Source organism: Salvia hispanica, chromosome 1, assembly GCF_029641045.1.
Source record: "Salvia hispanica isolate PSC_SH4W2 chromosome 1, Shi_PSC_v1, whole genome shotgun sequence".
In the NCBI taxonomy this organism is placed as follows: Eukaryota; Viridiplantae; Streptophyta; class Magnoliopsida; order Lamiales; family Lamiaceae; genus Salvia; species Salvia hispanica.
The window spans coordinates 104,382-118,575 of NC_142692.1; the positions used below are offsets into that span (position 1 = coordinate 104,382).

The window sequence follows — 14,194 nt, forward strand, 5'->3', positions numbered from 1 at the left end:
TAAATCAAAATGGACAATTATTAGGGGCCGGAAGAAGTAAGAGTAGTATTAATGAATTATGGATAATAACTATAATGATATGTATTTCTTGCGTCACCTTCCCGAATTGCCCTTTTGCTTGCAGCCAGCATTTTAAAACCCTAAATTTCGCAACTACTGTATTATTCTCTATCTGAATCGTCTGAACTCCGCGCTCCGGTCCATCGGTAAAACCCCCATTTTGAGCCTCTCCATAATTATTACTCCAGTGAAGTACTTAATCCTGCTGAATGTCTTTTATTTTTGACATTTATTTCATGATATTTACGCTTTTTTTTTGTGATGCATAAATTTAAGCTTTGAGGCCATCTTTTTATGCTTGTCGTAATACAGACTACAGAGCACTGACGATTATTTTCGCTAAGATACTACTAGTATTTATATAATTGTTTTTAGCAAATTTCGTTTTCACAATTTCTTTTTTTCTGGGAAAGTTACATGGTTTATGTGTATAATTTTATCAGGATTAAAATTCTTGTAACTTATTCGCGTTTTGTTGATAACTTTAGCAAGAATGAGTCGCTCTAGCAGAACTCTCTATGTTGGCAACCTTCCTGGGGACGTTCGTGAGCGCGAGGTGGAGGATCTTTTTTACAAGGTTTTTTTTTTTTCCTCTCTCTCTTTTTAACGTTAATGTTGAGTGATTTACTCTTTATCAATCTTGACTGAAGCAGCTGTGTTGAAATCTAGCTTTAATACTCGGGAACTTGAACCACCACTTAAAAGATTTCAGAGTTGCATCTTAATATCTGCAATCTTGACATTTTTCAATTTCATTTACTTGCAGTATGGACCAATTGTGCATATTGATCTTAAAATCCCCCCAAGGCCTCCAGGCTATGCTTTTGTTGAGGTATGGTTTGATTTATATCTGAGTTTTTAATTCCTTGAAGATTCTAATCCCTACCTTTTCACCACAGTTTGAAGAGTCAAGGGATGCTGAAGATGCCATACGAGGGCGTGATGGCTATGATTTTGATGGGCATCGCCTACGGGTGGGCATTTGTTTGTGGTTGTCATTTGTCACCTTTTTGCATGCATCTGTTGGTATGTTAATAATAATTTTGATATTTGGTTACAGGTTGAGCTAGCACATGGTGGGCGTGGTAACTCATCATCGGCAGATCGTCATACTGGAAGTCGTGGTCCCCGAGGAGGAGTTTCTAGGCGCTCAGAATATAGAGGTGGATACATAAATTCATATGTAAAGTGTAAATGTCATCCAATGTTTAAGATTTTGACACTACTGCATTTTTTCTCCTGTGGCCTCATATTCCAGTTTTAATCACCGGCTTGCCTCAGTCAGCTTCATGGCAAGATCTTAAGGTAAGAGTGCATTTTCTTGGTTCTCAATATTGGCCATTTTCTTGTCATACTGATACACACCACTTAGCTGGTCATTGGTCTTAAGTCTTATTGTTTATATTCAGGATCATATGCGTCGAGCTGGAGACGTTTGCTTCTCACAAGTTTTCCACGAGGGGAGTGGTATGTTTTATATCAATGTGCATATCTTCTTTTGACAAATCAACAAATGCATATTGCTAATAATATCATATTCTGGGTACATATGTTATCCAGGAAATTGGTTTTGGGATTCTTAGTTTGGACATGTTTTTCTTATTGTGATTTCAACTTTCCTTCCCTCAGGAAAGACAGGGATAGTAGACTACACAAATTTTGATGACATGAAATATGCTGTGAGCCATCTTGCTTCTCTTCCATTTCTTGAAACTGAAATATATTTAAATGACTACTTTTTCTCTGTTTGTTTCCCTGTTCGAGTAATTTTAACCATTCATTTGTTCCTCCTACATTCAATAGTGATTTTTCTTTTGCCCAATGCAGATCAAGAAGCTCGATGGTTCTGAGTTTCGGAATGCTTTCTCACGGGGAAGAGTGCATGTATGCTTCAGTGTTCAAGTTTGTACATAGTTTTCTTTTTGGATAGTTTCCATTACAATATCATCCCAAAAATCTTTTTATCAGGTGAAAGAATATGATTCCAGTCGCTCTAGAAGCCGCAGCCGCAGTCGTAGTCGCAGTCCGGCCTACTCAAAAGGAAGGAGCAATGGTCGAAGCAAGAGCAAAAGCCCAAGTGTTAGCCGTAGCAGGAGCAGAAGGTTCAATGCTGTTTCAATACAATTTATGTTCTTTTTACTGTTTTATAAATATAATACTGAGGCTATACACTTTTATGAATCTACTTGCAGCAAGTCGCCTAAAGGGAAATCATCACGCCATTCAAGGTCTCGATCAAAATCTGTATCTCGTTCTCGTTCTGGATCAAAAGCACGGTCTTTGTCAAGGTAGAATATACTAATCTTATTTTTTTGTTTTTGCATAAGAGTGTGCTTTCACTTCTACTATTTGTTGGTTGACATCATTACTCGATTCAATATACCGTGGATAATCCCATATAATACATTTCTTGTCGTGCAATAGAACTCCTTACATATTGCTGTTGCTTTTCTTAAAATGCATCCAAAAAACAAAAACTTTTATGTTCTTACAACACAAATCTAGGCTAAACAAGTATCATTGCTGACCCTTTATACTCACTCTATCCCACTCTAAGGGGCACATTTTCCTTTTGTGGATGTCTCACTCTAGTAGACACATTTCCTAAAATTGAAACACCATTACCCCTACTGTATTCTCTCTCCACTCAACTCACAAAACAAAACTGCATAAAATCCCGTGTTGTATAGGAAATACTCCACTTAGAGTGGCACGGAGGGAGTATAACAAACTGAAAAAAGTTTAAGTTTGAGCTTGGATATGTACACTAGAAAATTAGCACAAAATAATAAATTTGAAGTTTGTATTGATGTTTAATACTCCCCCGTCTGCGAATTGGAGTCCCATTTTTCCATTTTAGTCCTCTGCAAATAGGAGTCCCGCTTCATTTTTACTATAAATGGTGATAAGGTCCCACATTCCACTAACTCATTTTACTCACATTTCATTTAAAACTAATGTATACAAGTGGGACCCATATTCCACTAACTTTTTTCCACCCTCTTTACTTAATATGTCTTAAAACCCGTGCCACGGAGAAATGGGACTCCTAATGGCGGCCAGAGGTAGTATTAATTAGCATGAAATATCTAACCCGGTATTTTTCCTAATAGTAATACTCACAAGCCTGATTGATGCAAAATATATTTCTCTGAATATTCTCGTGCTTTGTTTTGTTCCGCAATAGAACCCAATTGTCAATATTTTGTTACTACAGCTGATAGTGCCAAATACCTATAACTATATTTTGTTACTACAGCCAGCAGCTGATGGCAGAAAAATATTTGTTTGAACTATTTGAATAAGCAAAACTTGATATATTTGGTTTCAGCCCTTACTGGAGTATGCTTTTGCTTGCGCCTCCATTCCCTTTTCGCCCTTGCCATTCCACTTTTGCATCTTACTTGTAGTTATGGAAAACCGTGTCAGCTGTCAAAGGATCACTTTTTTTATCCTCTGCAAACTTGGAATTACCTCTTTCTTGTTTATAGATACGGATATATGCGCGATCTGGGGATTGCAAATAGGATTTTGTTGGGTAAAATTTTTTCAGTTGGCTACAACTCTTTGGGGTTGGAGGTATGATGTTTTCCAGATGGTAACTTTGGAATCCTTCTTGATGTCTCTGTTCTAATGAGCATAGCAAATGTCCAATCGATGCTAGATTGGGAACATGAAGATCATGGATTACTTTGGTGAAGCTGGATATTGGACTAATTGAATAAGAGAACAACTTTTTGCTGTGGAAATGTTTAAAATATCTCCAATGGTGCTAAGCTATCAACTCATCCCATCCGAGCATTTATTGATTCTTTTGGTATCTTTGCTAATCACATATTCCAGTATCAAGGTTATGTTTCTTCTTTGATAGGTTACTAGGGTGAAATGAATATTTTTCATTCTTGTTTTTCTTCTCATGGGTATTCTAAATGTCTGTGAGTTTCATCTTGCCCAATATGGTGATGGTCACTATGATGTGGAAGTGGAAACAAGGCTACTGGATCAAAGTTTTATAGAGGGACTAGTGGATATTAAATTGGGTTGTTTCTGGACCTTTTGCAGATCTCCTTCAAGATCCAGATCCCCGAAACCAGCTGTAAGTTTAGTCATGCTTTGATCAATTGGTGTTCTCTTATTTTTCATCCTTCTGGATGTGTATAAAATGCGATCTTTTTTTATTCAAAATCTTGTCATTTGATGTAATACTGTCCCCATTATGTTTATATCTTCGTTTCAACAATCATAACACCCAGAAACGTACAAGTGCGAGTCCAAAAAAACGTAGTTTAAGCAGAAGCCGCAGCCGTAGCCGTAGCAAGAGCCCAAGCCAGAGCCGAAGCAGGAGCCGTTCCAGGTTTATTTCTTTCAGCTTTGTATGTTATGGTTATGGCCACAGGATCTACTACTTTGTTGATGTTAATTAGCATTTCTCATATTTTCCATCAGGTGAATGAGTAATTTGATGGAGAATTAATGCTGCAGTGCTTGGCTAGTAAATGGGGAGAATCTACAATGTGTTATTGACTGATTGTCGAGTTTCTAAGTTTCTCTCATGTTATCTAAAGAAGATAGTTTTCTATTTCTGCAAGACCTATGAATCCAGTATTTCTAAGATTGCAAAATGTAGCCATATCGTCTATACTATTGATGGGACTTAAATTAAAAATTATCGAGCCCTTGGATCTCCTCTGCCTTGTGCTTGCAGTGTATGGTTTAACACACCTTGCTTGATTTGATTACAAAATCATTATGATAATGCGATTCTCATACATTTATACGGAGAAATAAATTTGACATTTTATCGACAAAATCAGAAGAAAAAAGTGTGTTGATAGTTCTTAGAACAACAGAGGCATATCAATGCTACGTTGCAACTACTATTTCCCTTTCAAAAAAAGATACTGCTTCACTATTCTAAATAGGAATTACTATAATTTAGAGACTATACTAGTACATCACAAAATACCACTCACCCTTTGTAGGCATCGTTTGCGTGAAGTTAAATTGACTTTTTTCAGTGATTTTATCCTTTAATACACGCCATTAAGCCACACTTGGCTCATCATATCATATGCGAAGCTACTAAATATAGATAATATGGATTACTCGTATTGCATTCACATCATTTTCTTCTCTGTGAGAGAGGTAATTTTCGACTGTCTCAAGAGATGCCTGCGTTATTCAATCATATACTTACGTGTTTTGACCCTTCTGTGCTTGAGCAGTACCACAAAATGTTGGGCAGAACGACTTAAAGCCGATCAAAGAGAGTCAAGCAGAGGAAGGAACTTTGGTAATCCCTGTGCCGCCTTTTCACAGGCATCTAAGCTGAGTCACTAGAGTTTCGTAGAAAAGTTCTCTTTTTGCATCCATTTTTGGTTGTTTTGTGATCTTGCCAAAAAAATAAACACATGCACGTATATAAAAAATGTTTCTATTGAAAATCTTCAGTAGTTGGATTGTTAGGTCAAACTAAAGCATTTCCTGAAGTAAATAACACATGAGACAACATTTGAACACCTCGGACAAACAAACTAAGAGAGAGAGAGAGAGCACAGGTTTGAAGCCAGCAACGAGCTATCTTGTTTGGATCACTTTGATGTGCCGACAAGCAACGGGTTTTTATCTTTGTACATGTGATACCTTTTACATAGCTTCTCGATGGTTGCTACAGAGTGTTGCAGCTTGTTTAGTTTGATATCCATGAACATGCTCTGCAGAACAAGAAATGCATCAGATACATTAATCATACTACAGAAATCAATTAACAGGCTCACTTGTTTTCTCTCTCACCTGATAGTCATCACCATACTTCTCTACCAGGCGACTGACATGTAGCCGTTGTATGGCCGTAAGTGGTTGGAGGGAATTGTGATTGCCATCAGACCGCTTCTTTCCCAATGCCGACTTCAAATCTGAATTGTTCCAAATGAATCAATAACACATTTCAGAAGCATGCCAACTGAGTTTTATTGATCAATACTTCAAGAATACAGTTTGTCAATATATAACAGAACCTTAGAGCTTTCAAACAAAAACACATAAACTGATGTGCCAATAATACGCATAACTCGAGAGACAAAAAAAACCCAGCCCCAGAACAGCAAGATACAAGGAGCAAATCTTCAAAAGAACTATAGATATTTACTCTTCACAAGGAGCATCAGAGGATTGAATATGTTATCCTCATTACAAGAATTTCTACTATCCCACATTTTCAACGGGATATGAATCAGACAAAATAAGCTCAAAATCATACGAGTTATCAAGGGTCATTGGATATATCAAAACTAAAAGAAAACATCTTTTGAAAGTTGATAGACAATAACTGAACTCTAACCATGCAACTACGTAAATGAAACTACTATCACGTTCCACAATGACCAACTTGATCTCCTAATTTGGGGGCTGCAATGTTCCACTAGAGTGTCTTGATGATGAGCTGACGAGGAAAGTGGGAGCAAACCATTGTACATTGCAGCCCCAAAAAGAGCCAATCAGATTTTGTACTAAGTAATTAGCCTCGCAATGATCAAACTTTACTTGCTCTAAACATCATATTGATTGCCAGACGCATTACCTATGGCTTTTACTCAAACTAAAACCTACTCCTACATCGAAGACCTATGGCTAATTTAGCAATCAACACCAAATATATAAATAAAGGAATAAAAGGTAGCGAAAGCACTGACCATCTTCTTCAAGATCGCTGCCGCTATCAATCGGGTCGGACTCTGACACGACCAGGTCGCCCGCGGGAGGCATCTGGAGAGCATCACTCTCGACTATGTGGTCCGTCCGCGAGCGCACGCCGAGGTAATTGGGATTCGAAACGACGCCGAAGGTCTTGTAATTCTCGATGACGCTGCCCTTCTCATCCCATTTCGAGAGAGGGTCGATCAGAGATTTCAATTTCGGGGGGAGATTGAACGCCGGCTTGAATATGTGAGGGTTTTTCCTAGGCAGTCCCACTTGCACTTTCGTCCTTGATCGCTTGTACTTACGCCGTGAACCGCCCATTGCTGTGATTTCGCCTCTGGTTTGCGGAAATTAGGGTTTTTGCAAAAGGGGCTAGGGTTTAACAATTGCAAATCTTATTAGCTATTTCACCTCATATTCCTTTATGGGCCTTTTTAGTTATTTGGTCCATCTAAGTATTTGGGCCTTCCAAGTAAGAGTAGGCCATTCAAAATTTACTTCTAATGAAAGTAATTATACTAATTAGTAGTAGCAGTACTACCTCCATCCATGAAAATTCGTCTCGGTTTGACCGGGCACAGGTTTTAAGAAATGTAATGGAAAGTGAGTTGAAAAAGTTAGTGGATTGTGGATCCTACTTTTATATATTAGTTTTATAATAAAATGTGAGTAGGAATGAGTTAGTGGAATATGAGGTCCACTACTAAAAATGGTAAAAGTGAAATGAGACAAATTTTGAGAGATGGACGAAAATGGAAAAATGGGACAAATTTGCGTGGACGGAGGTAGTATTTTGTTATGAAAAAACTTTTTCAGTTTTAGTATGGACTAATTTTATTGGACAGAGTAAAACGGACTATTAATTTATGAACAGAGTAATATTAAAAGTGGCAAAGATATTAAAACACTACAACTCTACTACTTCAAACACAAAATAGGAGTATAATTCTCTTAATTGAATATAATTTGTGAAGTTCTATGATCCTAAATAAATATATTAGATGTCATAGCAAAAGTTAAATTCCAAAAAAGAAAATGTCAGCGGGACCACATATAACAAATGAATAACAGCACATGGATTAATATTTCATAAAGCAACATACAATTTTCCGTTCATCTTGAGTTATGATAAGGCCCAATGCTCCTAGAAGGAATTAAATCTAGCTAACACTTATTGCGATGGAGTACATAAATATTTATTACAATAAACAGCCTTCTGCCCTTACTTCCGTCCATATTTAGCTTTAATAAGGTTGATCTTGCAAACCCCTCCTCCCTAAACCAAAAATGGCATCTTGATAGAAAATGTGTCTCGACTCATCACAGTTGTGTGGACCGGTTGGCGTACTCCTGCACCAGTGCCCCGAACAAAGATGGCCTCTCGAGTAAGTGAACCGGTCTGTCAAACTCCTTGGCCAGCCCTATTCCGAGACAAAATACAAAGATGTGAGTGAGGGACATAGGTAATAATAGAAGATGTAACACGAACCTGCATCTATGACCAGCACACGATCACAGTCCATGACCGTTGGTATCCTGTGCGCAATGCTTATGATGGTGCATGAGGCGAAGTCCTCCCGGATAATCTTCTGGATCACTCCGTCCGTGTGAGAATCAACGGACGCAGTTGCTTCGTCCATGAATAGAAGTCTGCTCTTCTTCAGCATCACTCTTCCTAGGCAGAGGAGCTGCCTCTGTCCAACGCTCCAGTTGTCTCCATTGTCAGTCACTGAAATAAAAACTTTGTCACAACTCATTACCCTCCCTGCCTACTACAAGCGCACGAGAGATGATTACCTGCTGAGTCCAGCTTCCCCGGTTTCAAAGACACAACGTCCTTGAGCTGGCAGCGCTCGAGACTCTGCATAACAACATTAAATTTTCAGCAAGAGAAGGCCTATTGTCGGTACCAATGATATAAATACCTTCCAAATTTCGTCGTCTGAATAGAGGCCTGTCGGGTCGATGTTGCTCCTTACAGTTCCTTCAAAAAGAACCGGATCTTGAGGGATGATTCCGAAGCGGGACCTCAGATCATGAAGCCCCAGTGCCGAGATATCAATGCCATCAATCATGATCTTCCCACCGGATGGCTCAACCAATCTGAACAAAACCTGGACCAATGTCGATTTCCCGCCTCCTGTTCGACCAACAACTCCGATCTTCTCGCCCCCGGATATGCTCAGACTGATCCCCTTGAGAACCAGAGGCGTATCAGGGCGATACCTGACCTGTTCCATCCAAGATTCCACCATTTAAGAGACTATTGTTTTGCATTCACAAAGAAAGATTACGGCGTACCTGAACGTTGTTGAGCTCAACATCTCCACGAGATGGCCAGTTAGGCGGAGGGGAGGAGTCCTCGTTCTTCCATTCGGCCTCAGATGGTATGACGCTGAACTGTTTTAACCTCTCAACTGAGACCATCTTATTCTCCAAAAAGCAACTCATGTATATGGTCCAAAACAGCGTCGTGTTTAGCGACAAACCATACGAGAGAGCCATGCCCACATTCTCTGCAAGATTTGGAATCACATTCAACTACTGAACGCTAATGCAGTAAACCTATCCAGATACCAACCTGGCGCGATAATGCTGCTAGGTAAAATTGTCATGAACAATGCAGACACGCAGAGGATGAAGCTTCCCATTAGCTCCAGACGAAATCCGAGCCACTCATTGCACCCGTTGTTGTGGAAATCCATGCGCAGATTACCGTTCACACGATTCACATTCTCGTGGCAGAAGCTCTCCTGCTTCCTGAAGCAGCGGATGGTCATGACACCGGTGATGCTCTCCGAAAAATGATGAATGACTGGTGCTTTGGTGATGGAATCAAGTCGAGTCAATTCACGAGATGTAGAGAGGTAATACCCCTAGAAAACCACAGGAAACGCTCATTTTTGCTATTTTTAATAAGAGAAAACCAACGTAACATAACATACGAGGAAGGCCTACCCGGTACCAGAAATTCAGCCAGCCAAGAGGAATCACGAGGATAATGGTCGGCCAAGCGTACTGGCACGTGATGATTAAGATGCTGAGCAGAGTTATATACATGGCGAGGGTGAGGCTCATGAAGAACGGAATCAGGAAATCTAAGTTGGTTTGATCAGTCGAAGTCTGCGTAAGTGAAAGTACAAAGATTAGTGTCTCAATGTAATAATCTTTTAAACTTTCCAAACTTAAACATCTTTTATTTACCCGAGTCAAGATTCTTCCCGAGGGCGTTGTGTCAAAGAACGACATAGGCGCATGCAGGATGCTATGAAGAACCTGGCCGAAGAATTTCTGGGTAGTCCTCAATCCCATTGCCGCACCCAAGATGCTCCTTACAAGGACCAAAACGAAGGAAACTACTGCAAAGATGGCGTATACTGAAATGAAGAGGGAAGGGTTGAACGAATCCGCATTTGCATCTGAGGTTTCGTAGGCCAGCCAGTAATCACTTGTCATCAAACTCCCCTGCCACGCTACAGAGAAAAACACCAAGGCCGCAACACCCCACCATCCAAATGACTCCGTGCAATACATCTTATAAATGGCTAAGCTCACTTTCCCGGTGGCTCTCTCTTCCTCCTTGATGAGCTTGGAATCTCCCTTTTTCTCGGATTTCTCTTGAGAGTTACTCTCTCCTTGTTTGAAAGATCTTTGAGTTTTCACCTTTGGGGAGGCGATGTCCTCATTTTTAGTCTCCACATCAACGAGCTCCATAGAGGCTTCATGGGCGGAGACTAAAGCCGCAAAGTCCAATCCAGACTCCACTAGAGTGTCGTACTTGCCAGATTGAACGATGGAGCCTTCTTTCATAACCTGGCTCAACTCAACAAGAGTTCAAATTCTGTTTCACAGCATTACAAAAAGTCAATTGTGAATGAAAAGGCTACATACTAGGATCTGATCAACGTTATGCAAGAAGTCGACTTGGTGTGTAACGAGTATAACAGTCTTGTCTCCAAGAATTCCTCTAACACATTCCTGCAAAACAAACATTACTCTTACTGCAACTAAAATAAAGAATAGCGAGCCTCAGCCTCAGCACGAAGATTGAGTACCTTGAAAATATCTGATCCCGTGTGAGCATCAACGGCGCTAAACACGTCATCAAGAAGATAAATGTCACAATCCTGATAAACAGCTCGTGCAAGCTGAACCCGTTGCTTCTGGCCGCCACTCAGATTGATACCGCGTTCTCCAATCTCAGTTTGATCTCCAAACTCCATCATCTCCAAGTCCTTCTCCATGCAACACACTCGGATAGCTTCCTTGTATTTCTCCACATTCATCGGCAAACCAAACAATATGTTTTCTTGTATCGTCCCATTTTGGATCCACGCAGTCTGGGCAACGTAGGCAGTGCTACCGCACACTCTAACCTATATATACAAGAAAACACACTCATAAACATCAAAACATTAGATGCACCAACCAATAAAATTACAAAAGATTATTACAACTGTACCTTCCCAGATAATTTGTACATCTCACCCAGAACTGCTGCAAGAACGGAAGACTTCCCTGATCCGACCGTCCCAACAATGGCCGAAAGTTCCCCTTTCCTGATCTTGAAATTCAAATTCTTGACAACCTCCTCCCTGCTCTCGTCGTCCCAGCTAAAAGTCCCATCTCTAACCTCCACAGCAATGTCGCTGTCGCACCCTTCAACACGCTCCACCGTGCCATCCACCAGCTCTGTGCTCGTCATGAACTTATCCAGCCTTTCCAGAGATATAATGGCCTGCGACAGCGAGATCATGGACTGAGGGAACGTCCTGATGGGCTCCTGCAGCATCTTCAGCAGTGAGGTTGTTGTGAAGACGGTCCCAACACTTAGAGGGAGGCCAAACAGGAGAGCACTCCCAAACGTAATTGTGGAAATCAAAGCCGGCGTGCTCCACAACACGATGATGTTAGACGAGAGGGAGTACATAAACTTGGAAAGCCATTTATACTCAGTCTCTCGAAATGACCGAATCCTCTTGTTGAAGTGTTCCTCCCAAGCCTGGAACTTGATCACACGCATGTAGCTCAACATCTCGTTCGTGGCCTTCATTCTGTAGTCACGGTTCCTCATGATCTGAAACTGGAACTTGTTATGCATCTTGGTACAAATCAGCACGAAGAGCATGACCAAGCAAAGCCCTGCCAGCGCTGTCAAAGTCGCAGTGCCAAGATACTGGTAAAGGATGACCAACGCCACCGATATCTGCAGGGGCACAAGCCACAAGGCATGGAGCTGCAACATCATGTCTGAGAGCTGCTGAGCATCGACAGCCATGTAGTTCACAATCTGCCCAACCCCATGAGCTTGTCTAGCTGACCCTGACAGCCTCAGCCCCTTCTCATACAAGGATGTGATAAGTGTGGAACGAATAAGCATACCAAGCTTCTGAGTGTGGAAGTTGAACTGGTGAGTGCTCAAAACCTCAACAAATTTGGCAACTAACAGAATAGACACCAGGTAGTATCCCTCATATGGGGAACTGCGCTTCCCTGCTGTGAAATCGACGAACCCTTGGATCAAGGTGGGGCCAACGTACATGACGCAGAGCCTCAGAATTGCGAGGCAGGCAGTGAAGGCGAGGTGCTTCCAGAAGCAACGGACCAGCGTCTTCACAACAGGGTGGTTTGATTTCTCCTCGGGTTTAGGCCAGTTCTTTTGGAAGAGGCGCCACAACCGCTCTGCCTTGTGCTCCGGTGAGAGGGTAGGCACGTCCTCGAGCTTGAGGGGCGCTGTGTAGCCTTTCGTCAAAAGGGGATTCAACCAAATCCAAAACGTTTTGGAGATAACGGAAGCTGAAGCATAGCCAGTCACATTGGACTTATCCGAAACTGCTTCATACAAGTCTGTTTGCGAATCAGAGTGATGATCAGTGACCACCTCAACACCCGTCGCCCCTCTGATTCCGGCTGCAAGAAGCACGATGGATAAAGAGAAGACGAAAATTGAGGCAATGTCGTCTACTCTCAACTCAGCACCACTTTGTTGAAAGGATATCAAACGTGTGAGTCCAGAAGCAAAGAACAACGCCAAGACAGCAAACCGGACGATCCAAAAGGCTCGGAGAGTGGAAGGGTGTTTCGATGCTCGAAATCTCTTCTCATGAACAACAAGAAGAGCAATAACCAGATAAGTAATCGCTTGGAACAACCAATACAAGCCATCCACAATCTTCCATGACAACTCATGATCAGTTCTGCTAATAGCAAGAATGCAGAAAACAGACGAAGAGACAGCAACTAACAACGACACGAGCAAGACGAGCTTGAACCATATATTGGTTCTAACAAGTTCTTGCTTGCTGTTGATCAAAGGAGTAGTGATCGAATGGCGAGTACCCGGGGAGAATCTTGAGTAGAGCTTATGAGCAGCGAAGCAGAGCAAGAATAGGATGTCTAGAGCAGATATGAGTGCTCTTTGAGGGCATGGAGAGAGAAAGATGAATCTTAGCCATTGCAAAGGTGAGCTGCCTGCCACGGAGCTGGAGCAAGAAAGTGTGGTGATCCAAGAAGATGCCGACATTTTTTTAAATGGAGAATCCGGTACTCTCAAACCACCATCATCTTTGTAGCTATGAGATCACAAATTTTATGCAAAATTTGAATCAAGTAAAAAACTAGGTCTGGACCACATGACTATCACCTCTCCTTGCTACTTAAGAATGGCAGTCAGACTGTCAGAGCAAGAGTAATGAGGCTTATCAGATTGGAGAAAGGATTCATCAAAATAAAACTACATATAATCAGTCATACCTCTTAATATGAGTAGCTTTTTCCCGGTATCTAGAAACACCAAGTGCAAAAATGAGTTTAGGATTGATTTCTTTCTATTTTAAAGCTGCAACTCTGTGAATTCCTGTAGCTGAGGATCTCACTATTAACAAGGAGATGAGAACAGTGCGTATATGACTTTAATACTCCTACTTCTATATTATTAAAAAACAATTAAGTTAAAATATTACCCGTCTTCTACTGACGCCCAAGTATATGGAGTATTCTATTAATCCTTAGATTGAACAATAATGATTTTAATATTATATTAAGATTCTCTTAAATAAAAAATAATTACAATAATATACTATTATTGTAATTATTATAATGATAATTTAAATAATTGGATTAAGATTTTCTTAAGTTATTAGTTTATATTATTGTAATCATAAGTAAATATATTTATAATTATAATTATTTATTGATATTACAATTGAATAAAATTTATAATTTCAAAATTCTATTAGGCTTTGTTGATTAATTATTAATAATAGTAATAATATTTTATTATTACTAATATATTATTTATTATATGATACATAATTTAAGTAATTATATTATAATTATTTAATAATATATAAATTATAACAACAATAGTATACGTTTTATTATTAGTTATAATTGTAATTATAGTTATTTATTATAATGAAATGAAGTAGAGTAT

General features: G+C 40.1%; 3 protein-coding genes across 9 annotated transcripts; 1 reads left to right on the forward strand and 2 right to left on the reverse strand.

Moving 5' to 3' along the window:
* Positions 1-101: 101 nt before the first annotated feature.
* On the forward strand, positions 102-4,747 carry LOC125222307 (serine/arginine-rich splicing factor SR30-like). Of its 7 annotated transcripts, none has more exons than XR_016134460.1 (15): positions 102-206; positions 549-637; positions 827-892; positions 960-1,034; positions 1,121-1,223; positions 1,319-1,365; positions 1,470-1,527; positions 1,690-1,739; positions 1,888-1,962; positions 2,029-2,162; positions 2,253-2,348; positions 3,552-3,639; positions 3,725-3,910; positions 4,123-4,156; positions 4,314-4,415. XR_016134460.1 is itself a non-coding variant. In XM_089062488.1 (14 exons), the coding sequence occupies exons 2-14, from the start codon at positions 554-556 to the stop codon at positions 4,508-4,510; spliced, it is 927 nt and encodes a 308-aa protein (XP_088918614.1). In that variant the 5' UTR covers positions 102-206; positions 549-553; the 3' UTR covers positions 4,511-4,747. The 7 variants fall into 7 exon arrangements, 2 of the variants coding, with proteins under 2 accessions (XP_088918614.1, XP_088918615.1); XR_016134463.1 differs by having other exon boundaries at positions 1,888-1,944; XR_016134462.1 differs by having other exon boundaries at positions 3,725-3,877; positions 4,314-4,403.
* Positions 4,748-5,478: 731 nt separating this feature from the next.
* Positions 5,479-7,142, reverse strand: LOC148933008 (nucleolar-like protein). Its single transcript, XM_089062490.1, has 3 exons — positions 6,753-7,142; positions 5,854-5,975; positions 5,479-5,774 (listed from the first exon to the last, which is right to left on the reverse strand). Exons 1-3 carry the CDS (start codon positions 7,078-7,080, stop codon positions 5,652-5,654), a joined length of 573 nt encoding a protein of 190 aa, XP_088918616.1. The 5' UTR covers positions 7,081-7,142; the 3' UTR covers positions 5,479-5,651.
* Positions 7,143-7,813: 671 nt separating this feature from the next.
* LOC125221519 (ABC transporter C family member 4-like) lies at positions 7,814-13,666 on the reverse strand. Its single transcript, XM_089062354.1, has 12 exons — positions 13,513-13,666; positions 11,222-13,433; positions 10,815-11,135; positions 10,651-10,737; positions 9,964-10,572; positions 9,718-9,882; positions 9,341-9,635; positions 9,061-9,275; positions 8,685-8,990; positions 8,557-8,620; positions 8,249-8,488; positions 7,814-8,180 (listed from the first exon to the last, which is right to left on the reverse strand). The coding sequence occupies exons 2-12, from the start codon at positions 13,280-13,282 to the stop codon at positions 8,080-8,082; spliced, it is 4,464 nt and encodes a 1,487-aa protein (XP_088918480.1). The 5' UTR covers positions 13,283-13,433; positions 13,513-13,666; the 3' UTR covers positions 7,814-8,079.
* Between the last annotated feature and the right edge of the window lie 528 nt (positions 13,667-14,194).